A 26,690-nucleotide genomic window follows, 5' to 3' on the forward strand; every position below is an offset into this window, starting at 1 on the left:
CTGGTTTACAGTAGCAAGTAGACCCAGCAGACCCCCTAGACAGAGCCTAAGGAGATATTTATGTAACTGAGCTGTCTGTGTGTTACCACCTAATAAGTTTTGAATGTCAGCCAACTCCAACTAAATTTGACAGTGGGTAGCTAGTACAGCTATTCCATTTTAGCTGTTATCTCTTACCAGTTCCATTAAAAGAAGTGACTGGAAGGAGGAAAGGCACCCAATTAGTGCCCCCACTAGAGGAAAAGGGCTAGTTCTCATTTTTTTGCCTGTTAAATGTTGCAAGCAGGAAGGAGAAAGACCCAGGAAACAAGGCTTAATTATTCTTGCTCTTGAATGCAATAATTTTTTTTAAATCGCAAAGCATTTTCATAAACTTTAGAGCTCTACTCTTTATTTTGTGTATGTTCTTTAGGAACATGAAAAATCAATATAGAAGTAGGAAGCTCTAGGTTTTTTATATCTTTGTGACAGCATTGGTCACCCACGCCAGGAGCTGCATGGGGTGAAGTGGTCTGAAGCCTGAAGGTGTGTGCAGATGGGGCCTTCTTGGATCCTCCAGCTGTGTGATAAAACTGAGTTACACTCTGGTTGCTGCAACGTTTGAAACCATGCGTGCTCAAAGCTTACTCTTTGTTGAGTCATCTTCTTTCTTCCCCAAATGCTTATTCTGCATATTGCACACCTGTTTTTAACAGAAATAATTTTGGTGGCTACAGGAGGCAGGGCGGAGTGGGGAGGAGGGAGAGCAGATTGTTTTAGAATAGGCAGAAATTCAAAGCCAGGTTAAATGGGGTTTCAGCAGTGTGGTCAAGTGGAAAGTGCCCTTGCCCATGGCAGGAGGTTGGCACTAGATGAGTCCCAAGGTCTCTTCCAACCCAGTCCTTTCAGTGATTTGATGATACTGCTTAATGAAGCAAAGAATGTGTCACCAGGTTCTTTGGTTTTAATTGGCTTTGTGTGGGACCCGTTTTGTCAGTGAGTAATAATATTTGTGGTATAACAATGAATGCAAATATTGCAGTCCTTGCTAAAGGAAATTGAAAGTCTGTGCCACAAACAGACTGCATAAGTGAGTTCTAGGGGGGTGATGGATTAGCAAGTAATAATGTTTGCTCACTGCTATACACCTTGATTTCTGTATAAATTTATGCATAAGCACTTTGTTATGCACACTCATAAACTCTCTGTCTGCCTCTACAGTAGTGTGTTTTGTGCATAAACAGTTAAACATCCTTTTCCTGACATGGGAAGGATGGTGGTATTTTTAATTACTGTACCAGCTCTTATTCCCACTGAAGTTAAATGCAAACTACCTTCCAAAATCAAGGCCTGCTATATGTTGCAATAGAGTTCTGACAGGATGTAGCAGAGGATTTAGGAGATGAGCTGTGTTACTTGTTGAACATAACTCTCCTGGTAGGTGCTTTGCTTAGTGCTCCCATTTTCCTTTGGTCTTTGCTATCTGGGTTTCAGCTGCTCAGCCGGAGAGAGTGGTAGGTACAGTCCTGTGTATCATTAGTATGTGAGCCGTAGAGTGAATTTCAGCTGAATAAAAATGAATTCTTTGACTTGCAATTGTGAACGTTTCTAGTTTGCCTTGACAATCCTGTCAAGACAAATTTGAACTTTGTCAGCAATTGTGATTTCTTGTGGGAGAATTACCAAAAGCCTTTGCTCTAGGTATCAGTCAGTGATTGCAGCCCTCATCTGCTATTTGACCAAAATTTTCCATGGCACTCAGCAGGCTATTACTTGTCACTCTGACATATAATGGAGGAGTATTTTAATTGATTTAAAAGTTAAAATTTATGGTTACTTAATACAGTATAGCTGTATTACATGTCAGCAGTTATACTTGCTGTGAAAATAGAGAAAGGGGAGTTGAAAGGACTTGGGGTTTGGAATATTTTTAAAACACATGCCATTGATTCTACCTTCTACTTTGAGGAGCTATCAATAGAGTTTTTATTTAGTTAATAGGAGCAGAGGTTTTCTATTATGTAATTATTGTTGATTTTAAAAGAGATTCTGGAATGTTAACTGTGCGTCTAGTTTCTAAAACTGTTCTGTCCAAGATTCAATAGTGCTTCTGCTCAAAATTCTTTGCTTTTAGGCCGAACTTTGAATTACTGCATTTTGGATCCGATGCTGTTCTGTTTTATCACCTAAACCATTCCCCTCTCATGGTTTCCAGGTGCCCAAAATAGGCATTATTATACATAAATCCAAGGGTCATGTGAAATTGAAAATTGTAAGTCACTCTGAAGGCTGTACAGCATGAGTGTGGTCGGTGCATTTGCACACATGCAGGTTATGCATATGCTGGAGTATGGCATCAGGCACTCTGGCAATCCTGTCTTCCTGATTGCTCTCATGGGTGCAAGTATGCAGTGGCTTTCTAACTGGTGATGATGAGTTTAAACCCTCTTTTTCTCTGTGTTCATTTCAAGACAAGCCCTTTTGAAAGCAAATGAAGAGAGGAAGGCACTGGAAAGATGAGTGACTTGCATTTCTCTTCTCTCCACCCTGCCCATTGTCAACTTACCTGACTCTCCAAATTAGGAAGAAGTATGGAAAGAATATCTGCATTCCTTTCACAGGAGTAGGATGGGAAATTGGGCTGTTGAATACTCATTTATGTATCTCTCTTTTGGCTCACACTGCCTGACCCTCCACATAAACGACAGGCAAGGAAAACATAAGAACTTGAAGTGTGCAAGTAAATGTGGCAGTCAACAATATCACCACCAACAGGAGTGAACTTACCTTGGGGTAAATACAAGAGTAAGGATCTCTGCAAATTGTCACTGTAAGTGGAGGTGGGACAAGTGGGAAGTGATGTCCCTGTCTGAACTGGAGCTGCTGCTTGCTTGTGTGCTCTGCTAATCATCACAGTTTTTGGCATACACGAAGCCAGAGAAGGCTGTTTCACCTGTGACAAAATTCACAGGTTGGACTGCAATCATGATTGCTGGAGGGGATCCAATTGCAAACTGTTGGTAAGCATCCTGAGAGGCAGAGAGACTGGGAAGGAAAGTGATTCTTTAGGCAAGACATGATGAGTAAAGATAGATGTGGAAACCCTACCTTCTACTTTTAGGAAAGTGTTTGGTTTGGGCCATGAGACCAGGACGGTGGAAAAAACAAATTTACAAACTGCCTCCATATCTGTATACCTAGAGCTGCAAGAGTCATCCTATTTCATGTATCAAGTTATAGTGACATGCATTAAAACACAATGAACAGGTTGAATTTCCTAAAAATGGAAAAATGTTAGTGAAAAGGAAGCCATCATTATTTCAAATAGTGGTTTTAGAAGTTGACAGATGTTTCAAAATAATGTGACTATTAGTCTTTTAAAATACCTGTTAATCAGAGATGATGGTAAAGTTGGAGTTTGGTTCTCACTGTATCATCTGAAGCCAGTGCTAAGCTGGAAACTTCCAGTAAAATATAAATACCTGTGCCTAATATTATTAAGGATTATTACTTTTTGATTAGTGAGATCATTTTAGGGGGTTTATTTATTTTTTCCAGTCTTCTTTCTACAAGTGTTCACAGTGCTCCCTGCGTTTTGCAAGATACTCAAGGCTGTTACTGTCAGGAATTTCTCTGGTGAGACTCATGGGCTGGAGTCTTAGTCCTGAGTTCTGTGTTGGTACTTCATGCTAAGTGATACTGCAAGCTGCCTGTTGCTTTTCATTCTCCCCAAAGTCCTATTTATGAAGTTTAGATTGGTGTGCAGACCTTCCTACTTCTCTTTTCTGTTCCTGTGTGGTATTTTAATATAGCAAACACTAGTGCTGTAATTCCAATACCCTTTCAACATCCACCATAATTTTGTCTTGGTGGATGGAGGGGGGAAGGGGGCATAAGGGTGTTAAAAGACCAAACCCACCACTCCATTTTCCCCTTAGATTTTTTCAGATCAAGTAATAATTATACATGTTGCCTTCCTAAGCCTGTGGGATTGCTCTTATGAGTAAAGTTCTGCCATACTGGGGCTATTATGTGACAAGTTGGAAAATAGCCTTTGTTCCCATGGTAACCTTTTTTTTGGGCTTTGGTGCATTTTTTCCCTATGGTTTTATGGTTGCTCCGGAGGTTTTTCTATTGTGGTATTTTAATCCCCAGTAGACAGTGGATGGCAGTTCAGTTTACTTTTTGCTGTTATGAAATAATTTAATTTTGAAAAAAATTTATTTGATTATGGAACTCTTGTAAACTTTTTATGTTGTGGTTAGGGTATTAATGGTGTGGTAGCTTTCTCTGTAAGCATGTCATGCACTCAGAAGTCAAAGCAAACAGTTGGTAATAGGAAAGTACGTCCAACTGGACCAAGCTGCTTCTGTTGTAAACTAATAGTTTTAATACAGTTTTTCTTTTAGTACTTTTGGGGCCAAGCTGTTGCCAGATAGATCAGGTAGATTTTTGTCTGCAACAGAATGACGTTTCTTAAGGTCATTAACAGTCAATATTCTGGTCATCAATGTCATTGCAGGTTGATGTAATGAGGGTTTCATAAAATAAGCTTTCAAACAAAGGAAGGTATTTTTAGGAGTTGCTTGTTTAGACTCTGAGGGAAGAACTTCAACTAAAGTTGAGAGCCTGCTTTTAAAAGGAGGAGGCTTTTTAAAGAGATGCTTTTATTACTGGTAGCATCTCCCTGCATTTGCCTTCTTTGTGCATTTTTCTCCCTTGCTCTTTCAGATTTCTTTGTCTCGGAAGCCTTCAGTAGCAGAGCAATGTACTTGTGCAGTCTTGTCTTGCCTGAAATTCCTCATGGTTATGATTTCCCACTGGTGCCCCCATCAGCAAGTGAGCCTCACTTGAATCATGGCATTTTATGCAGCTTTAAAATGTTTCTGACTGAGAAGGCAGCAGAGCCTCACCACGTAAACATTACTGTGCCCTGGTAGGAGAGTTACCAGCGTGCATAATGGCTTCCATGGTTTTCAGCAGTGGAAAATGACATGGTGCTGTGAAAAATTGGATCTTCCAAGCTGTGTGTCTCCTCCTAGTTAAGGCAGGTGAGCAGGTGCAGAAAAAGAAAGAGTTAAATGTACTCCCTGCCCCCTCAAGCAGACTTTCAATAATTAACCAGATAATTTTCCAGATAAACTGTTCCTGCCTTATCTTGCTATACATAGCAATTTATAATCAGCAGCACAAACACTAGCATTGCATGCATTTAAACTGCACTAATTCTATAAGTGGGCCAAATATGAAAAGTTAGAGCAAATGCCCTGTGAGGCTTACTGGAGTTCTCTGCCTTCCAAAACCAAAGGCTTAATCCTGATAGGAAACTCCCCTTTTAGGTTAACCATTCCATTTCAATAGATAACTATATCTATGTACTGAAAAACCTGCAGAACAAGGAAATTTTATTTCCCTGGGGCAGTTGTGTCTTGGTAGGTTGTGACAGCAGTTAGAGGAGAAAAGTGCATTGCAGAAGAAAAGTAGGAGGATGTTATACTTCTCTGATCACTAAATCACTGGGTAAAAATTAGTTTTATTTCCCTAGGAAATAAGTGCTCCTCAGTTTCAGTCCATCAGAGCACACTTTCATTGATGCTTAAGTTTATATTTTTCTGTAGTCAGCCGATTATTTGGAGGTAAAATTTGGATTGCCGACTATAGTTGCTACCAAAATATTTCAGTAGAGAAGGTCAAGGAAAAGTCAAGGTTTACAGCTGGATGGAGGAAAGTGCTGAGTCCTGTCAGCATCCACTAAGGTAAATGGGAACTGAAGGAGCATAGCACACTTGCTTCATTTTGTAAAATCAACATATGCCTTAAGGTTAAGCTAAATACAGGAACCTGTTCACTTTGACTGCGGCACAGAACGCATCAGATTCTATTTGCCGAATAAACATTGGGACTTAAATGCTTTTTTTAAATCCTGAGTGCATCTTTTTAGATTTGGTGGGGTTTGGAAAAAAGGTTGGAGCCTTTTCTATTAGTGCATGTCAGAGTTTGCTTGTTATCATAATTAAGATCCAGGTATGAAAGTGTGATGTGTGACCCTTAGGCATTGCTAAATAAAGTAACTTCAAGTGAAAGCTGGAGCTGCTGAGGAAAAACACCATCTAGGTTCTCAGCTTGCTTTTTCTTAACTAAATGCACTTCCCTTCCAATTCCTTCATGTTCCATCATGCTAAGCATTTCTTAAGATTAAAAAAGGTTGTAGTGTTTGAAGTTCAAAGAATTGAAGGGTTTCTCTCTTGGAATACAAAAGCTCTGTGCTTTAAAAAAAAAACAAACCCTAAATAACTAATTGAGACTGACTACTAATTTAAATGTAATATCACAGCTACTGAATTCTGATTGTTGTTTGCTTGGTTTTGTTTTTTAAACGTCTTAAAAATAAACACTCAAAGAGGGTAAATGTTGCTCTGCCTGCTCTGGGAGTGTTGCTGCTGAGGCTCAGGGGTGGTTGGGTTCCAGCAGTTCTTCCTTAGCTCAGTGTTCCCGAGGTCCCACGTGACTGCCTTCTCCTCCAAAATTCTGATCATTTCATCTCTGCACCTCTTCACTCCTCTCTGCTTTCTTGGTCTGCTGACAAGAAGATTGTTTTATATACTCTGACATTTAAGAAATACCATTTTCCAGCCTGCTAATCTGCTTTATTCAAGTAGTATAGGAGAGAGCCAGGATTCCTTCCTACAGTGAAACTCTTTAAAAATTCAGGTTATACAACAGAAACTGATGCTGGTCAAACATCAGTATTGACAATTAAAGCAGGCAGCATGGAGCAGAATCTGGGAGATGATAGATACATGGCACTGGGGGAGGTCATGACTACCATCATTGTGGAGTGAATTGGCTTAATAAATAATCTACTGGACAGGTTTTGACCAGTATGTCACCTTCTAAAGGAGTAATGGAGTTATCTTGGACAGTGAAATTACTGTTACTATGTGGATATGCACAAAAATAATGGAGGTAATGTGAAAAGGAAACGTTTCTGTGTTGTCTACTATGATGGCTGAGGGAACAATGAGTTAGAGAAAAGAAGGTACTGGGAGAGCTGCTAAGTGAAGTAAAATGCCTAACTCTTGTTTTGGGCCACAGGTAGGTTAGTTGCAGTATTTAAAGTGCAGAGTTGACTATCATGTTTTTAGGTGCTACTTCCCAACAGAAGATGACTCCACGGAGGTTATACTCCTTCAGAAATGAGATGAGAGGGTAGAAATAAACTGCTGGCAGCCTCTGCATCTTGAATATCCTGATTATTCTTCCTCTTACAGTTACTTTTTTTTCTTCTGTGGTAAAAATATGATTCTATAATCTCAAATTCTTTTTACCTTTGTTTTTGCATACCTTTATTTATTGAAGTGTACCCGAGTTCCTTCTGTTTGTTTTACTGCCAGAAAATTTCAGTATTAAAAAGAAAAGTCAATGATGTGGAATTAAAAAGGACTCATCTAGATCTCATAATAATAAAAGCGCTTGGAACAAATGACTTTGGAATACATATTGTGGCTTATGCTTCTTTGGAGTGCTTCATTTTATCATCAGAGAGGCATCATTTGTTTAAACTGTGCTCCTGTATGACATCTGGTTTGAAAAGTATAATAACCTATATAATCAGCTTTTAAAATGCTGGACTATCTGTGGGTTTATTGACTCTTCTTTACAAAATCTGTTATTTCTAATTAATTTTCCATATAACTATTACTAAAGCCAACTCTGAGAGACACAAATGAGCTTGATGGCAATGGCCAGTCAAGGTCAGCATTTAACTGCCAGCATTTGCACTGTTAGGGATAATAAATCAGGCTTATTCTTAATCACATACCCTGCAACGTGACAAATGTTACTGGAGCCATCGAAGCAACCGTTTTACGAATCATTTAGGAGATACATTTGGCATTGTTAAACCCTCTGTGCTGCCCTTGGCTGAAACAGCATTGGAATAAAATATGCATGCTCTGGTGGATCTCCTCTCTTTGGATCCTGTGGAGTTTTATGGGAGGGGTGTGGGACTGTGTTTGCCTATTCTTGTCGTTGTATTAGAAATAATGAGAGAAGCATGAAAGCAGCAACCCAATCAACCTATGGGAGCCACTGGCTTCTGAAAATGGGAATGAGTAGCCAGCTCTTTGGCACTATTTCACATTTCTGGTGTTTTCAGCTGGGAGGTTATATTGAAACTAGCTTGCCACCCACAAGGAATGTCCTGGCTCAACAACAGTCTGTTGTGTAAAAGTTTTTTAAAAAAACATGTTAAATATCAGAGCAATAGGGTATATGTTCTGATTTGGTTTTGGGTAAATACAGTGTTTTCACTCTATCTGAATTTTAAGATTGAAACTTGCTGTGGCCCACATATGACCTTAGATTTAGCATGTCATTCTAATAGATATTTGGCACTAGGCTAATTACCTTCCGGGGAGTCAGTTGCAAAGTTTCTAATATTTTTTATGGTATTGATTCTTACATGGATCAACTCTTGGATATTCCAGAAGAGAGAATGTCTTGTTACTTAAGTAACTTGGAGTATTGTAACTAAACTTCTCATCTGGAGCAAAAAATCAAACTTAGCTCCAAAAAAACAAGAGTAAAAATAAAATAAATGTAGATATCTCTGTTATAATCAACTGAATTTAACAATGATATTTTGCTTATTAAGTGTTACCTGCCTGTAACTTTTCCCACATGCCAGCTTACATTAGGCATTTTTACTGGCCAAAAATTTACAGCATGTTGATATGGAAAATAATTGCAAAGGGAAATATTGAACTTGGAACATGCATGAGAAGTCATTTCATGGGGTGTTTAGTGGGGGGTTTAGTGTAGTTTTTCTGCCTATGCATATTATAGAATAAAGGGCTATGATGATTAATAAAAATAATTGATTTAATGAAAGTGATGAATAAATGATATATCTTTTTATGTCATCCACACTGGATGTCTGGCCTTGAAATAAAGGCCAAGGGGTAGGTTCCTCATCAGTCAGATATTTTTCACAATGGTCACTAAGGGAAGGCATCACAGCTTGAAAGGAGAGAGATTTAGGAGGAAAAGGTACAACCATCTGCGTGTGCCTTGTTTGGAAAGAAAAGCTTCCATGGAGAGAATGAGTTATCCTGAGGTTTAGCTTGTGATTTGAGCATATTTTTGGGCTCAGCCTTTTATTATTTGCACCACTTTACCTTTGTGTTAGGTATTACAGCAGCATTTTTAATTGGCAAATACTCTGGTATTTGCCATATTTCATCCAAATACATGGATGAAAGAGAACATAAGAGATTTTTTAAAAAACCCAAACATTGTTCATTGCAGGCAATTATAGCCAGAGCTGGCACAAGTTGGAGCAGATTGAAGTACCAACAGCAAACATCAATGTTTCTTTGCAGTAAAGTATTTGAGAACAATTCCATGTTTGATACTCCTGTTAAGAATGAAAATGCCTCATCTGTGTTTTAACATATTCAACTTTTAAACTGAATAAAAGAATGAGTTAATTTGATTTAATTGCACAATGTTAAGCTTCCACCTGTGATGCTGTGGCTGAGTAACTGAATACTTCCAGTTGTACTCAAGTCTTCAGTGGAGAGGAGCACTGTATAAAATATGCTATAGATTGCGTCTTAGGCAGGCATTTAATAATAGTCATGGATCAACTGGTGTCTTAATTTGTCTTTGCTGACTTTTTTTTAACCTAATAATTCTGTGAAAGTGCAATTTTGTAGGGTAGCTTGTATCTAAAAAAAGGTTCTCCCACCTTCTGCAAATCCTACATGACAATTTATTTTCAACTAAAAATAATACATAATTACATATATATATGCAGTATATATATATAGAGGAGCATGTGCGTGCGTATATATATAAAAATAAAAATCATGCACACTGCTGTGATACCCTGGAAACCTCCATTTCTCTACAGGAAAAGCTCTCTAATAAAATTACCTCTTTTTTAGATATCAAAAAAAATACACTGACCTCTTTCAGGGTAGAAAGACTAGGAAAGTTTTTGCCAATCTTATGAAGAAATGGGAACACGCAGCATCAAAATTAAAAATCCCCTGAGACATTTTGATCTTACATCAGAATTGAAATGTTTCCCTTCTCAGGCAAAATACTGATGTTTGCAGTGAAAGAAAGAGAATTTTCAAGGTGAGTTTTCCAGGTTATTGGCATTTTCTCTAGAAAGTAGACACCTTTTTAAGATTTTTTTTTAATGGGAGGTCTAATTTTTTCACGCAGTATGGAACATGCTGGAGGGAGAAAGTCCTTTACTTTGTCTTAACACATCAGAGCTGAATAGCAGCACAGCCTTGGCAAATCCTGGAGAAGTTACTTTTCCTGAGGGTAAATTAATGCAGTGTGTGCAGGTATGACTGCGACTGGAGCACGCAGAACTTATTTTAACATGGATTTGGTGAGGCTCTCTCTCTTAACAGATGAGCTAATGCCATCACCTAGCAATTATCAAGTAGTGTGATGTTATGTAATGAGAGTATAAATAGCACAGGGACTAAAACTAGTAAATCTAACAGACTAGTGAGCAGACAAGAGCAGGAATGAATACTATTTGGAGCATTTTGATTAACATCTGAACACTGTCATTTTAGCAGACATTTAGATTTGATGTTGCAGTAAAGCTGTAGGCCAGGGGAGCTGCGGTCCCTCATTTGGAGTGACATTTGAGCTGTGCCCTGTGGATAAATCACTTGGCCTCTGCATACCTCTTTAAAGAAAGTTAGAAATTTGGAAAAAGGCAAAGGTTCATACTTGAGATTTCTTAAGCAAGCTCCTTATCTTATATTTGAATTAAGAGTACCTGTGGACTTTGTTTCCCAGTGGCTGATGGACAAATAGCCTGGAACCTGCAGTTTGAACTGCCTGATAATTTCCCTGCTGGTGGGAATTTTCAGGGTTGTTTTTGTAGTTGTCTGGCAGAGTTCAGAGAGATAACATGTAAGAAACACAAGAGGTCATGTTTACCTGGAGAAGAGAGGCTGTGTGGAAGGAGACTCTCTCTCTAGCCCTGTGGAGACATGGGAGGGATGCAAAGCTTTCATCTCCTTCAGGATCTGGCATGTTTCTCCAAGCATGCCCATTGCATTAGGGGTGGCATTTCTAGTTCCTGGGGGAAGAAGGGAGGGAGGATACTCACAGGATCAGGAAATGTGACTTGTTTATGAAAAACATTGTCCTTGAGAGTTGACAGTGGAAAATGTTTCCTAAAGGTGCCCTGCTGTTTCAGACAGCAGTAGATCATGGAAGCGGGCTTGCAAGGTGCATCACTCTACCAAACTTCAGGATGGTCTGAACCTCCAGTGCTGCTTTTATGGCACCTACAGGCATATGGGAAGATCTTCTGCACTTGCAGAATATACAAAGGCTTCAAAACTCCATGGGAAGTAAGCAGCTAAATTGCAGGAATATCAGAAATAAGCTCATGAACTACTGCAGTGATAAGCAGGAGCACAGACAGGGGAGTACACACCACATTGCTGCACTACTTCATCAAATGGCCTTAGAGCTTTCCTTACAGGTACTCCTTAGCTGTGAAGGCTTCAAACAAATAAAGAAAAAGAAAGAAAATTTATAGCTGCCAGGTTCCTGCCAGAATGGTTTGTTAGTTAGTTTGTTTTTTATTTTCAGTTTTAATCATCTGCTACCAATAAATTCCACTGCCCTTGTGGTAGCTTCTCACATTAACATTGATATATTATGGGTGTTTTAAAACAGACAGTAAAAATATTGCACTTACTAATTAAAGCTATTCGTGTATTCAGCTAGGCACTGCCAGAAGGAGTTGTGGTTTCCTAATTGTTAGGTGCCTTGAGCAATATACCTGTTATAAATTCTTAATTGAACTTTGTATTATGGCTGATATGATTTGAAATATTCATATCTGTTTTGTTTTGTTTGATTGTTTTCACTCCAGCTCTTCATTGAGAAGCGTATCAACTGGATCTTCAAGACCTTCCAAAGTGTGTTTGGTGTGTGGAGATGAAGCATCTGGATGTCATTATGGGGTGGTTACATGTGGCAGCTGTAAAGTTTTCTTCAAGAGAGCAGTAGAAGGTAAGAAAACACAAAAAATATCAACACAAAAGACAAAATATTTTCTTTTGTTTTTTTAAAAGAAATATATGTGTATAGACATATAAATTTTCCTATGTGTTTTCTGCTGTTGGTAGAATTCTATGCTGTTAAGATGAAAAAAAAAAAGTTGAGTGACCCTTACAGACTTTGTAAGCAACTTCTTCAAGTGGATAAAAGGTTTTTAATATCTGATAATAAGAGTTCATGGCATGCAAAGGCCACAAATACCATATAGGTTTTTGGAAGTGTTTGCTGATGAGTAAATGTTCTTACAACCACAGATGAAGTAGGAGATCACTACTCACTGATTTATCTTCATGAAAAAATCCCTAGAAGGAAAAAAATAGGTTCTTAATATGGTGTCCAGCTTGTTCACTGAGTGAGGCAGTGTGAGGTGTGATTAATTTCTTCTGTGATCATTAAATCTACTTCTGATGGCAATAAGGATTTAGCTCTCTGTTAAATAGACCTGGAGGGCTTGTGCGTCACTGAAGTCAAGACTTCGTGTAATGTCTATCAATCTATTTATCTATCTATCATCAGAAGTGTCAATCTAATTGAAATTAACTTCCCAAAGTTATAAGGACATGGAAAAGGTTTCCCCTTGCTGAAAACATCTTCTCTTAGAGTTGTGCAGTAGCTGACCTTGATGTCCTCATTCCCCAACTTCTTCTTGAGCATTTAGTTGCTTGATATAGCACGTGAACTGGAAAACCTTCTTTTTTCTGGCTAAGTGATTTCCTCCATGAACTTCCACACCACATCATGGATGGCTCTCCAGGCACCCACATCTAAGCTGACCCCTGAATCATGAGAAGATAATTTTTGATTGGGTGGTGGTGATGGTGAAGCTTTCCATATACCTGCACATACTGTTGAAGTGACAGCACCTTCTGTTGTCTTCCTGCCTCCATTCCTGCCTCCCAGGAAAGCTTCCTCTCCAGTCTTGAATCACTGTAATTTCAAGGTACTATTTGCCCACATTTACATCTCCTTTGCTGACCATTCCAACATAGCATGATGGATGTTCCCATCCAGATTTACAGGGAACATCCATACAAAATTACTAAGGAATCCCCTTAGTAGTTAACAGAGCAGCAAGCAGTTTTTAAGCCTCATAAGACAAAATTATTAGGAAAGGATTACTCTCTGATCACGCATAGAAAGACATTTTTTAAATAGAATTAAAACTGATCAGTAATTTCTGAAAGTTTGCAAGTTAAGCAAAAAAACAATTTTAAAAATAAAAGAGAAAGCTACCCCGTCATCCCTAAAAATTTGATGTGCTTTAAATTGGTTTAAATACATTTTTAAGAGTCATTATAGTAAGATACATGTACCTACCAGTGGTATGTGAACACTGTCTAGATATCTTGGTATGCACATGACTGAGCTCTTGATGCTACCAGTAGCATTGTTGCTAGGCAGACACTGAAATTTTGTCTCGGCTTGCACTTTTTTATATATTGTCGAGTGTTGGCCCCAAAAGGTCATAGCAAAAACATAACACACATATTGGCTTCAAACATCCTGGCACAATCCATATAAATAAAAGTTTTTGTAGGTAGTTTTGTAACAAGAGGTTTCTTGTAGAGCCATCATAAGTTTTTCAGTTGAGAGCAGGATCAATAAAAACCCCTTCCTGAGGTTTCCTATTTGAAATAATTGAAACTATTAAATATTTGTAGCACAGGGACACACACATTTCTTTCATGATCCACTAAACATTCCTCAGTTGATGATGTGCCTTCTTTTTGTAAGGACCTTTAAAGGTCTCCTCCAACTCAGCTCCTCTATGAAGTGGGGAGACAAATTGGGTCAAAAAGCATGGAAGCAGAGAAAAGAGGGATTTGGAGAGAGAGAACTCTGCACACTACCCAGCTTTTTGGGTCTCAGCTGGAATGGCTAGCATTGTCAGCGCACCATGAACAGCCATTGACTGCCAATTCCTTCAGGCTCCTCTGAAATCCTACAAACCCAGAGAGATTATAACAGAAAAAAACAACTTTATTGGAATTTAAACCCAAGAAACCAAGAAGAGCAAAGAGACTAAAGTTTGCATTTCAAATTGTAAATCTGGTAATTGTATTCCCAGTTAATTGTATCTTGGAAGTTTCAGGAAATGTCTAAGGGATTTAGGAGAAGGAGAGGTGTAGACCAAAAAGAGTATTAAAATGGGTTTATTGGTAAAATTTCAAAAGTAATTTCAGGTGGCATTAAATCCAAGGCTGTAAATTATCCAAGTAGTAGTTCTAGTATCAAGTAGGTACAGGCTTTTTGATTACTGACTGATGAACAGGAGACTGGTCTGAAGAAACATGATTTTGTCATTAACATAAATTTGATCTGCCTTGCAAACATTAAAAATCTTTGGACTGTAAAAGTGTTGGTAAACGGTGTCACTGCAAAAGTTAAGGCATATACATTTAGAATACATTTTTACATAGGTTAATTTTATTCTGTGGGTTTTTTCCTCAATTACAGATATGGCCAATCCCAAAGTCATTTAAACTTGAATTTGTGATCAAAATAGAGTCATATGCTGAAAATACACTGTACTGTGAGGGAACCTAAAGCACCTGGCCAGGCTTGTCTTCTCTTTTTCCACTGAAGCAGCTTTCTCTAAGGAGAGTAACAGGCTTGAAGTCAGAAACCACAGCTGTTCTTGCCTATGCTTTGCATTTTCAGTCTTCATTTGTTCAAGTTCCAGACAAGTATGAGGTAATCTCTCCTAAATCAAAATTTATATTGTTTCGTAAGTTGCTAATCTTTTATTCTTCCTTTGGCTTGGAAGCAAGAAGGAAAGCATTTTTTTCATCTCCATATGGTGCTAAAGACTAGAGCAAAAATGACCATTTTCTTTAAGTTATTTTGCATATTTACTTGGATATTTTTAGCTACTTCAAATGGGAGCATTAAAAAATTATACTGGATCAGTTATAAGGAAGCTTGTCCTTTTTTTAAAATACAAAGATGGGGTAATTCAGTAAAAATCAGATTCTGTTCTTGATTTCTGTTCCAGAAGGTTAACCTTAAAGCTAGTTTTTTTTTAAGTTTAAAAAATAGATTTCTCTCCAGCTCTGAAGTAAAAACACAGGCACAACAATGGAAGTTCCTAGGGTTGTGGGGTTTTTTTTCCTCGCCTAAACTTTTGTCAGTTTAGAGTGGAGGGATAATTTGGCTGAAGGAAACTTCTCAGTCTGATTTGATGCCTCCTGGATGTTGCAAACTTGCTGTTCCCCTAAGTGAGCAGCCTAAGAACAAAGAAATTCTACCTGTTTTTTTCAGAAACAGGTGATTTTCCTATGCACTGTAAGTTGAAGAACTTCCCAAGGCTTTATAGTCCCTAGTAGAAGATAAACGGAAGCTTCTCTCTGTGTGCTTCCCTTGTTTTTTGTTTTCCCTTTTTTTTTTGTTTTCATTTCAGTTGAAGTGGAAAACTTATCAAGGTGTGAGAAATGCTAACATACAGAACTCTTGAATCATTTGCTTAATTAGCATAGCTTTTTATAGAATGCTACTGGTGAACAGGGAAGTTCACTGTATTGATCATTTAAAAAAGCAATACTTTTTATGCTGTATGAAACTGAAATTGACACATAACAGGCCTTTTGCACACCATTTTGCAGTGTGTGCAGCCATGAATTTTGTAGGTCTGTATTACTATAATTAATTATACATACAGTTCTTCAGTCTCCACTCTTCTGTTCATTCACTGTAATGGAGTCAGTGTTTTTCCATAACAGGCTGCAATTTTCCTTTTATCCACTTTCCTAAGGTCCGTGACCTCTCTAAATTTGACATCACTCAGTATAGATGTCCATATGTTTTCATAGAAATTTTTATGTGGGATTTGAAGTTGACTCTGTTCCTGACCTGTTGCAAGAATCTGTTTTACAACCTATCAAACAGAAATATTAGGTGAAGAGCAAGCAGATGGGTGATCTGCTGAGGGCAAGTGAGCTGGTCAAATTCATGTAGCAGCTGCTACTCTTACTTGATATGCTATGGTTAATAGGTGTAAAATAAAATTTAAATAATTAAGTCATTATAGGTTTGAAGCTGCTACCAGCCTTCCATGCTTTCATGGATATATGAAAAGGACTTTTCCTGGGTTTAGCTCTGGCAGGCAGTATTGCTCTGTGAAATGAAGTCTTGGTTCCTTCTGCAGGCTGGCTTTAGTTACTAACAGCTCAGAGTTGAGGAGACTGGTAGGAGGAAAGTGCTAAAAAAATTTGCCATGGGACCCCAAAAAGGAGTAAAAAAAACCCCAAGCAGCAAGAGTTGAGACATAAGAAAAAAGTGAAAGAATAAAGAATCTAACATATATTGCAACAGAATATTTTAAAGTTGGGGAGAGGTGAAACATGAGGAAAATCTTTCCTTTTGGGTCTTTGGAATATGTGGGCTGCATGGAAAACACTGCCCAGTGTTCAGTAAAAAACGCTGGATGCATTCAGGTGAGTGTGAAGTGGAGATTCCCAAATCTCCCCCCTCCATCTGAAATGCTACCACATTCTGGGAGCAGGCAGAATGTGGTAGCATTTCAGATGGAGGGGGGAGATTTGGGAACCACCAAGGTGACGGAGTGCCTTGCTTTGAAAACAAGCACAGAATGAGTGGGTTTAGCAGCTGCAGTGCCACAAAGAACATAAGTCGGTTAATAGCTGTGAAAACGATACAAAAAATATTTTATATCAAGGAAGCTGAAAATCTGTATTCATTCCTTTCCAAAAGTGTTAATAATTTCTTCCCTCCCCCAAGACTTCCCAACATTTGCAGTTTTTTGAGGGTAACTTATTTACTGTGTGAGCTGGTGTTGCTGTGGAGAGGGATAGATGAGCATGAGAATTTAAATATGGGCAGCTGTCTAGCCTTGAAAAATGCACGCACAGGGCTGCATGCAACTATTCTTCTCCTGCACTCTGTCATTTGTCTTTTGTTCTTTGTTTTATGAATATTAATTTCTAGCCTGCTTGGTCTGTAAAATAATATGCTCAGTAGGTGATAGCCAGCCTGCACAGGCACAGATACCCAGTAAATGGAGCATGGATGCAGTGGTAAGGTTGGTTTATCTTGGGCAGAAGCCTTCCACTGTCACAAATTCAAGAACCAAATTCAAGCACCATACAGACTTACCTTCTACATCCTGTTAAGAGCAGGGAAATTTTGGCATTCATATGATGTGACAGGGAACTCAGTTACAGTAATTTGTTATTGTTGTTGTTTTCTTTTTTAACACATCACAGGGTAGCATCCCAACAAGTCAGAGTCTTCATAGAGGGGGGTGGCCCTGTCAGTGCATGCTGATTTAAAGTAGCTACAAATATTTGGCTAACAAATGTTCCAATGTTACAGCCATTAGTTCAGTGTTTCCTTGAGTATGCAACTGCCTTTTCCTTAAAAAGGAATGGATCTCTTTTCCTACAGGAAAGATAGACAGGGTGCTTCCTGGGAAATTTGTCTTCTAGGTAGTAGTTCCAAGTTGGCTGAGCCACTTGCAGAGTTGAGTTGCACAAAATGGATGTGTAAAATTCAGATGCACCAAGTATTTCAAGCCATCAGGGAAATATTCACACTGTCATGGTACAAGTGATACTGGGAATGCTTATGTGGAGTGTTGAGTATACTTCTGGTCACCGTCATAGTAAAGACAGCTTGATTCAAAGTCAGGTAAGCACATGAGAAGAGCTTTTGGAATGATCTGGGAAAAAAAAAATTATCTTAGGTTACTGAATGCTTTTAGCTTTTTTTAGCTTACCCAAAACCAATCTGAGTTGGGACATGGTTGCTGTCTATAAATATTGCAGTTGAGGAATAGACAACCAAGAGGGAGGAGAATTTATTTTGAACTAAGAACTGACTGAAATAAGAGTAAATGGGTAAAAATCCCATTAGTTAGTTTGCTATTTTGAGAATGCTGTAAACCACCAAAAAAGAGAGACTTTTGTGGGGGCACTTTCCTAAAAAGAGTACGAAGGCTTTAAGTGCCTACCTTGGAATTGCTCTTAAGAGAAATGGCCAATGATATAATTTAGTTCTCTGTGGTAGTAAAGGATAAGCCAGAGAGATCTCTTTTGGTTAATGCTGTATCCTGGTGAGGCTGGAGACTTCAGCTGACTCTGAAAATGGAGGAAGTGTGAGTAATAGAGAGGGTGGACTAGCTAATAATGTTTTTAGAATATTCCATTTGTAATGATGGTGAATGACTAGATCTTCACAGGAGTACAGAACTTCAGGTTTTAGAAATGGATGTAAAGTGGATGTAAAATGGATGTAAAGTATCTTGCACAAGGCAGAACTGCTTTGTGCTAGCTGATTAATGTTTGTCTCCTGCAATGACTTTTCTCATTTTGAGTTCAAAAAAAAGCTTAGGAGAGTGAAGTCCTTTTGAAAGAACTCCATCCTACCCAGCTAAGGCTCTGTAGGTACCCCCCCAGGCCCCATCAGGTTTTTGTTGATGGGTTTTTTTTGTTTTGTTTTGTTATGCCTGATACAATATAACTAAAGGGATAATAAAGTATGAGCGGACATTTAAATTGGAATTTGCAGTTGGACAGAAATACATCGACAAGATCTGTATCTAGCACTATAAAACATATAAAATATCATAAAACATCCTTAATCAGGATGCTTTAGCTCCTTAAAGCTATGGTAGTGCTTCTTAAGACATATTACTTTATAAAATGCTGTTAACTGCCTACCTTGGCAGCCTCTAGAAGCAACGTTATAATTTTCACTTTTAGGACCAAATAGCACTTCCCTTCTACAATCCTTAGGTTCCTGAAAGTTTTTCAAACCTGAAAAGGCTCTTCCAGTTTCAGGATAAGTAGTTAAAAGTCAAAAGGGGATAATCCTGCAAGGGGCCTTCAGCACTCCAGTGTTAGAGATAAGGAATTTTGCAGTGTTGTGGCCAAAAGAAATTCTTAATAGATAAAGCTGGAAAATAAATATATAAGGCTAGAAACAAAGCATTTTTTGTGCCTCCTAATCCCATTTTAAATAAGGGGATGGGAAAACAGTCTTCAGACAAAAAAAAAGAATAAAAAAGAGAGAGAAAATGTACATACAGATCTGTCTGTTGTAGACAGAGGGAACAAGGCATCTGCTAGCATCTCAGATATAAATAGAGTGGGAAAGGTAATGGCAAATCTCCCATTGCCTTAAATGAAGCCAGGATTTCATCCTTTTTTTGGAGCACAGTTTTAGGTTGTTGAAGTTTGTGAGTGTCTCTGTTAGGTTTGAAGTCTAGACTTTGACAGAGCCAGTTTTGTCAGATTTTTTAGAAATAATAATGGCCCATGGTCAGCATTGAAGCCCACAGGTCCTTATTGTTTACAGAGAGAAAATTTTGTTAGACCAAAAATATATTACCTATTTTTAACCTCCAAAATTATTTGGTGCCATTTTTCACTGTTGAGTTGCCAAATCCAGGGCCCTAAAATAGGGAACATGAGTTAATCAGTCCATTCCCACCTATTTCAAGAGTGATGATGATGTTTGGCTTCTGTATGTACCTTGTCTATGCTAAGAGCAAGTAGAAACAAGCAGTTAGGAGTTACTGCTCCTCAGTGGTTTCTTGTATTAGGTGCAGTAGTGGGTTTCAGGGGGTTTGAGCTGGTTCATTTTTTTTAAGTTTGCTTTTTTAAAATATATTGGGTAGGGGAAAAAAAAATCAAGTTTCCAAAATGGTCACTAAGTACGAAAGTAATGAACATTAGTGGCCTGCGTCTTTGTTCATCTGCACTGCATGTAATGATTCCTAATTCAGCCTTAATAACACAGTCCCATACAGTTTTTTCCATTACACCTCTACCTTGTTCACTGAAGAGATTGGATGGTGTTCAATTAATAAGCAGCTATTCAATGTCTTATATTCTTTTCCTTGCCCCATGTATGGTCCTGTGCCTTCACTGCTGATTACTATGCATCTCTTGCTCAGAATACATAATTACTCATTTCTTACAAAGCTTTTTTTGTGGTGATTTCACTAATATCTAAGTGCTTCACAAGCATTGTTTAATCTATGAGATGAGTGGTTATTACCCCTATTTTACAGTTGAGGAGATAAGGCACAGATTAAGCTCAGACATACTCACTGATTTGGGATTTATGATTTATGATATTTAGGATATCAGGGTCTGAGTACTTGGCATTTTATAGCTCTTACTATGTCCAAAGTGCAGTTTCCATTGATTTTACTTACAGCTATGGTCACTTAAACCACTGCAAATCAGACTCTGGATCACAAGTTGGATATTCAGGAAAGAGGGAGGATAATTAGTATTTTTTCTTGCTTATTATTATAAAGTAAGCCCATGGCAAAGGAGATGCCAGTTCTTCAGGGCACCTGCCTCATGCCTTCTTGACTTTCTCTCTTTTCCCTTTCTCTCTTTCTTCTTTAAATCTCTGTAATCCTTTGTATACTTTGTTCTCAGTAGCACGTGAATGCGGGCAAGAGTCCTTTTGACTTCAGTCGTGATTCATCCTAAATCACCATCCACATTGTCCCCAGGATAAGCTAGAGGTCTGGCAAGGCAAGGCCAAGGGTGTAGAAGTAAGACATAATGTAATAAGAGGCAGGGAGAGTTAGATCAGAATTCAGGTTTTGAGGTGTTGGGAAGTCTAAGATTTCTTACTTGTTCAGCAACAGCAGCCAGAGCAAGGTTCCTAGGATGCAGGACACATGGATAATGGTGGTGCTTGCTTGGAGCTCAATAGATGCCTAAACCATTTGACTGGAGTGAATTTGGGAAGGCTGTAATGCAGCTTCTCTAGTACATGCTGATACTTCCATTGGTGGGAACTCCTCAGGGCAACCTGTTTGACCATCCTCTGCATTTAAAAAAAAAGTATTCTTGCTCTTCTTAAAGACAGAAGTGACACCTGCATCCTTCTAGTCTTCCTAACAGAATTTTTTTCCTGATTTATTAAATCATAACTTTTTAAAAGGTCCATCTACAGATTTTCTTCAATGGTAATGCCAGAGGACCAGTAATAAGGGCAAAAAGCTGAAATGGAATTACTGCTTCAGGCAGTAGGTTTTTCTGTTTAATGAAACTACTCAGTGCCTCCCACCTGGAAAAGAAGGTCTGAAGAAACTCAAAAGGGCTACATAAATGCCTCAGAAAATAAATGTGGAATGCTTATGGTTTAGAAATTTATTCTAGAGATTCAGAACGTAGGCTGGCAAGTCACAGGGTGAGAAAAATGCCAAAATGGGAATAGTTTCTGCAATAGAAAGACAGAGACATTATTTTAGAACACAATGTGATGTCCGTATTACAGAAAAAGAGTGTAATGGTGATTTTGAAGAAAATTGCTTCTTTGAAACTTTCAGACTGTTCTTGTAAGATGCCAACAAAAGGCATTCCCCTTTGCATGTTACTGAATATTCTGGTAAATATTTTGAGTATTTTTTTTATTCTTGTAATTTAGCATTTTGCACTTTTTCCAGAAAAGGTGTCATTACTTTCAGCATTAAGGCATTTGTATCAGATTTCTACATCTCATTTCATTTGCCTTTAATTCTTGATTCTTGCGGAAAACCATACCCAGAATAGTGACATTTTCCCTACTCATTTGCCATTCATGGTGAATTTGCATTCATTTTGGGCTACCAGGCAGAAGAACTAGAGCATATTTCCCTCATTTGTACCCTGCCTGTTTATTTTACTTCCTCTGGAAATCAGTTTGTGGTGCTCTCCAGGACAGAGACCGGACCTAATGTTTAGAACTCGCTGCTGCAAAACCTGCTCCCTCACATAGCATAAAACTGATGTGATCCTGTGTGGAAGGGACACATGGCAAACAATTCCCACACAGTCACAGCAGCCAGGCTGATTCCAGAGCAGGGTGCTGGTAAAAAAGGTAATGTTGCTTTCCCAGAGACGACTGAGCGATGCCGTGTGTGGGAGCAGGGCCAGCAAACCGAGCTGGAAGGATTTTGAACAGGAACAATCCAAACTGCAGTTTGAAGGTTTACAAACCTTTTGCATGCTCTGCACACGTTCTCTGATAAGCCTCTTCTTGATTAGGCTGGAACAGCTTTTTTAATTTAAAGCTAATGCCTGTGGGGAAGAAGTGCAATGGTTCTGTACTTTCAAAACTCGGGCATTTATGCAAGTTTCTTATAAGCATTTTAGGAATCTAACTATATCATTCCATTTCTGAAAGGACATTTTTTGTCTTGGGTGTTTAGCTGTAGATGAGTATTATTATATGTATTTCACAGACTCGTGCTCTAATTTTTTTTCTAAGAATAATTATATATTTGGAGCTAAGCATTCAATTATTTATTCATCCATTTTACCACGTGGACTTAGCAAATGGACTTGTGTTAGCCTATACACCATATCATGCATGCAAATTCCACTCTTAACAATAGTGCTTGAAATTATGTAAGCGATAGGTGCTAATTTTCTCTGATGCAACAGAATGATAATGATGGGCTATTGGGAAAAAATAATAATAAGTACTTCTTAGGTTGTGTGCACTGGCATACTAAACTATTCATAAAATTAAAAAAGGAGAATGAAAAGACACTAACCTACTTAAAAAATGATGCCTTTCACTTGCAGACTTTTTAGTGATAACAGGATGAGAGTATTCCTACAGTGATAGCACCATATTCCTGAAACTATCAGGTTGTGCAGTATTTTGGGTGAGGGTGGTTGTTAATGGCTTCATCTGCAAGGTGTAAACAGCCAGACAGTTGAATTCTAGATGTTCAAGTGGTTTATAGAGCCCTGAGAGCTATGAGTAGTAATTCATATTCCATACTTCTGCACTGTCATCGTGCAGGTAACTCTGTGCTGAATGTAGGGCAGCAGGCAATCTGTCAAGTAGACTATATTTTAATATAGCAACATTGCATACAGCTTTATAAAATAAATTATGGTGCTGGAAAATAGTGCGAGCACTTGGACACAGTGGTTTTCACTGAGCTTCATCTTTTCTTGCTTCCCTTCTATTTCATGAAGGAATCCACTTCCATGTAAGAAATTTAAAAAGAATACCTAGCAATTATTCCGTGTAAATTATTCATTTCAAAGTAGGAAGAGGAAATATGGCAAGGATGAGCTCTTTCACTGACTGTTTAATAATAAAAGATCCTTCATGGAAAGCTTATGAAAAAATGAAGGACATAAAAGCACAAGCAAAACATATGTATTAGATACATGCTAAAAGCTCTGTGATGAGACAAAAGAGGGTTGAGCAGCAGAGGGGTTTTGAACAGCATTTGGCTAAATTTGCTTACTTGAGCATCCCTTTTTCCATTGAGTTAGAAAAAGTTCCAGAAATAGAAAACTGAAGGACAGTATCATCTTTCTGAAATTCATTTCAGCCCTTCCTATTGCCATTCTCATACTCTCTGTATTTTCTATATTACCATTCCACAAAGAAAGTGAGAAGGTCCTTGTTACTGTCACCATTCTTTGTGTCCTTGAGGCCTTCAATAACAAACTCACAATACAGGAACACCTGTATTTCCCACAAGGAATAAGGTGGGAAATGCTGTGTGTGCTTCTACAGCCCAAGGTGCCCACTCAGATTCCACAGGGAAAGGTGGATCTGAGGTACTGCCAGATACTGCAAGAGGGGCTAATCCAAAATCCACATGCAAGTGCATAATGGGGATTATGCAATCCTTAATCCTAAAATCAGTATGCCTGGGAATTTCTTGGAGAATTTGAACGAAGGTTGTCAACTGAAAAAATGAGGGAAATCCTTAGAAATAAATTATTTCCATCCGGTTGTGGGACAAATGTAAGATTTCAGCTGGAATCAGAAACAAAGGTTTAGGGGAAGAGGGGAGAAGGGCCTCTGGCATCCAGTGAGGGGCACAGAGCAGGCCACAGCAAAAACAGTTCTCCTGTTCCAGACACGGAGGTCACACCTTACAGTGGCACTTGCCAATACTAATAAAGGAAGATTAAATTTAAAGTGAGAGGAAGATAGTTGTTCAGAAAAAAGCCCTGGTGCTCAGGCCTGTCATGTCTTTGTCACAGACTGAGCTGGCATGTACATCTTTAGCTTGTGTCCTTCTGCTAGGCTTTACCTTTGGCTCTCTGCTTCCTTAGCTCTCTCTGGGTCTCATGGGAGAAGGGTTTACAAAGAGCAAATTTGGGAATGTGAGGAATATGTGTGACAGCCCAGGCCTGAGGGACACAGGGGCCATGTGGCTGAGCCTGTGAAGGGGCAGAATAGCAAACCTGTTTAGAAGGGAGGGCAGTCAGGAAGGATTTTGGGAACAGGGATCTAAACAGGGCCACCTGCTGCAGTGCAGCAGCTCTCCTGGAGCATGTTTTAGTAGGCTGCTGAAGGCAATCTGTTGCTTTTCTTTTGTCCTTTACTCTAGGACTTTCCCTCAGTTAATATGTACAGTGCAGTTATTATGTTTATTCACTATTTAGTCAAACTTATTGTAAGTATTCATTTTTATTAATCAGCCTGTCAGGGTTTGGGGTTTTTTAGGGAGTTTTTAAGTGTTTTTCCCTGTATGTAAACATAGTGTACCTCTGGTTTCCTGGGAACCCTTGACCTCAGCAGAAGCGTGGCTGCTCAGTGCTCGATTAACTGGGTTAATTCCATTTTGCACAACTATAACTAATGGCCATTTAAAGCTGCCAGGAGCCCGCCGTGGGTTTCTCCTCGTGCCTGACCCTGGTGGGGAGCAGCGCATTAATCAGCGCTCTCTGTCACGGTTTATTGCTCTGTGATGAGGGTTAACTGACCACTTCCTAGGAATAATGAAAAACAGAGGTCAGCAATCACTGACTGAGCGGAGAGAGGAGCTCTTCCCACTTGTACTTCTCCTCTTTCGTCCTCGGGCAGCGACAAACGTGTCTGCTCCACCACTTCAGCATGAACACTTATCTTTAAAATTCATCTTAATTATACATCAATCCCTGTCACGTGCTTACCCAATTGAAACAATCAAAACCACTGAGCCAGTTACCTAATTAAAGTCAGTGTAATCGTATTTGCAGGAAAACACTGCTCTCTCTGCAGAGCCTGCTTGGGAGGGTGTTCTTGCAGCCGCAGCGTGGATGCGGCACTGGAGCTCCCCAGGCCAAACCTTTTGATGATGGCTCAGTAATCCGTGTCCCCTCCAAGCACTGGAGTTTAATTTCTGTGTGCAGATACAGCAGCTGCCAGGGTAACCCTCACTTGCAGGTACTGATGGATGCTGGGTCACAAATTCACGCTGAAGGATATTTTGAGTTACATTTTTCTCAACTCTGTGGTTTTACTGCTGGTTGTGGTTTGTGCAGGCCTCACACCCATGGGATGTCAGGCCAGCTGCTGGGCTGGATGGCTTTGCTGGCCAGTGGCACCCATGGCAACGTGTGCAGAAGTTGCCCACTCCCTGTGCAGGAGGTATTTGAGCAGGGAATATGTCCTGGGAGCATTCATTTGTCTTTCTCCCTTCAGCTATGGGGCATGCTTGCTCTGCCTCTCAGCCTGCACTGCAGGGCTGTAGGGTGTGGGATACGCTCCTCTGCTCAGTGGTTAGGGTCTTAGAGCCACATTTCCTCTTCCCAGAAAGTTTTAGAAAAGCAGACAATGTAAATCACGAGCCAGGGGTTGTCATTGTTTCCTAAGGTTTTTTGCCAGAGGGGGAGAGGTGAAATGGGATGTGTGTGGGACATCCATCCCTTGGGGCAGCACTCCTCTGTCACAGCACCATGACAGAGCCTTGTGAGGCCACGTAGGTGTCTGCCAGCAGTAACCTGGGGGACAAACAGGTTACTGGAACAGGTTTTTGGGGACATTTTTGGATCCATAAGTTTTTATGGCTGCTACTAGCTATTTTCCCTGTCCTTACAGAGAGCAGCAGAGGGTGGCATCAGGCTGTTTTGGGCTCACCCCCGAGATAGACTCAGCAAGTCAAGTCCCAGGGACCATGAAAGCTTGTAGGCAGAGCTGGAGCCATGGGTACCTGTTCCAGTTGCCTCGCATGGGGACCTGTACCCCAACCAGCTGCATGTCTGCCTCCTTGGAAAGCAGTCTCTTAAAAATGCTAAACAGTCAGAACATTCAAGCTATGGGAGTGACAGGTCAGGCTCAGTGCACAAATAGACATTTATTTTTTGCCTTACTCTTCGCTTGCCTTTGCTTTTGCAACCTGTGCCTCATTCCCCTTTCCTCCAAGCTGTTTCCTTGCTGCATCTTGAGAGTGTGATGGGGATTTTCTGCACGTAGTCCCTGTGCCAAAGCATTGCCTGGCACATGGAAGAGATGGCTGGAGCACAAGCTCAGCTCAGACCCTCTGCCCTGGTCCGTGCTCTTTGCAGAAGGGAGCTCTGGAGGTTGGCAGCCAACCTCCACCAAAACCTTTGCAAGTCATATCACGTACAAACTGCAACTTTTCAGTATTTTATACTGTGATCCGTTATAATTTTAAGTGATAATGTATGAGATGGCAAAAGGCACATCTGTGGTATCAGAGCAGTGATGCTTCAAAGGGTCTGTCTCAAAGTGTGAAGGCTCTTGAGCTTCTCAAATATGTCTGTGAAAAATGTAACACGGGAGAAAACCAACATGTTCCTCCCTACCCTTATTCACAAACTTACTTTGCACTAAGCTCCGTGCTTCTAGCTGATACATTCTTACTCTCG

At 39.4% G+C, this 26,690-nt stretch overlaps 1 protein-coding gene across 4 annotated transcripts in view; it reads left to right on the plus strand.

The window, feature by feature from the left end:
* Positions 1-26,690, plus strand: part of NR3C2 (nuclear receptor subfamily 3 group C member 2) — a 190,447-nt gene that overhangs the window by 98,482 nt on the left and 65,275 nt on the right. For all 4 annotated transcript variants that reach the window (XM_066547970.1, XM_066547972.1, XM_066547971.1 and 1 more), the window contains one exon: positions 11,906-12,045. In XM_066547970.1, the coding sequence (XP_066404067.1) occupies positions 11,906-12,045 (140 nt within the window). The remainder of the gene's footprint in view (positions 1-11,905; positions 12,046-26,690) is intronic.

The sequence above is a fragment of the Molothrus aeneus genome, chromosome 4, assembly GCF_037042795.1.
Source record: "Molothrus aeneus isolate 106 chromosome 4, BPBGC_Maene_1.0, whole genome shotgun sequence".
NCBI classification, from domain to species: Eukaryota; Metazoa; Chordata; class Aves; order Passeriformes; family Icteridae; genus Molothrus; species Molothrus aeneus.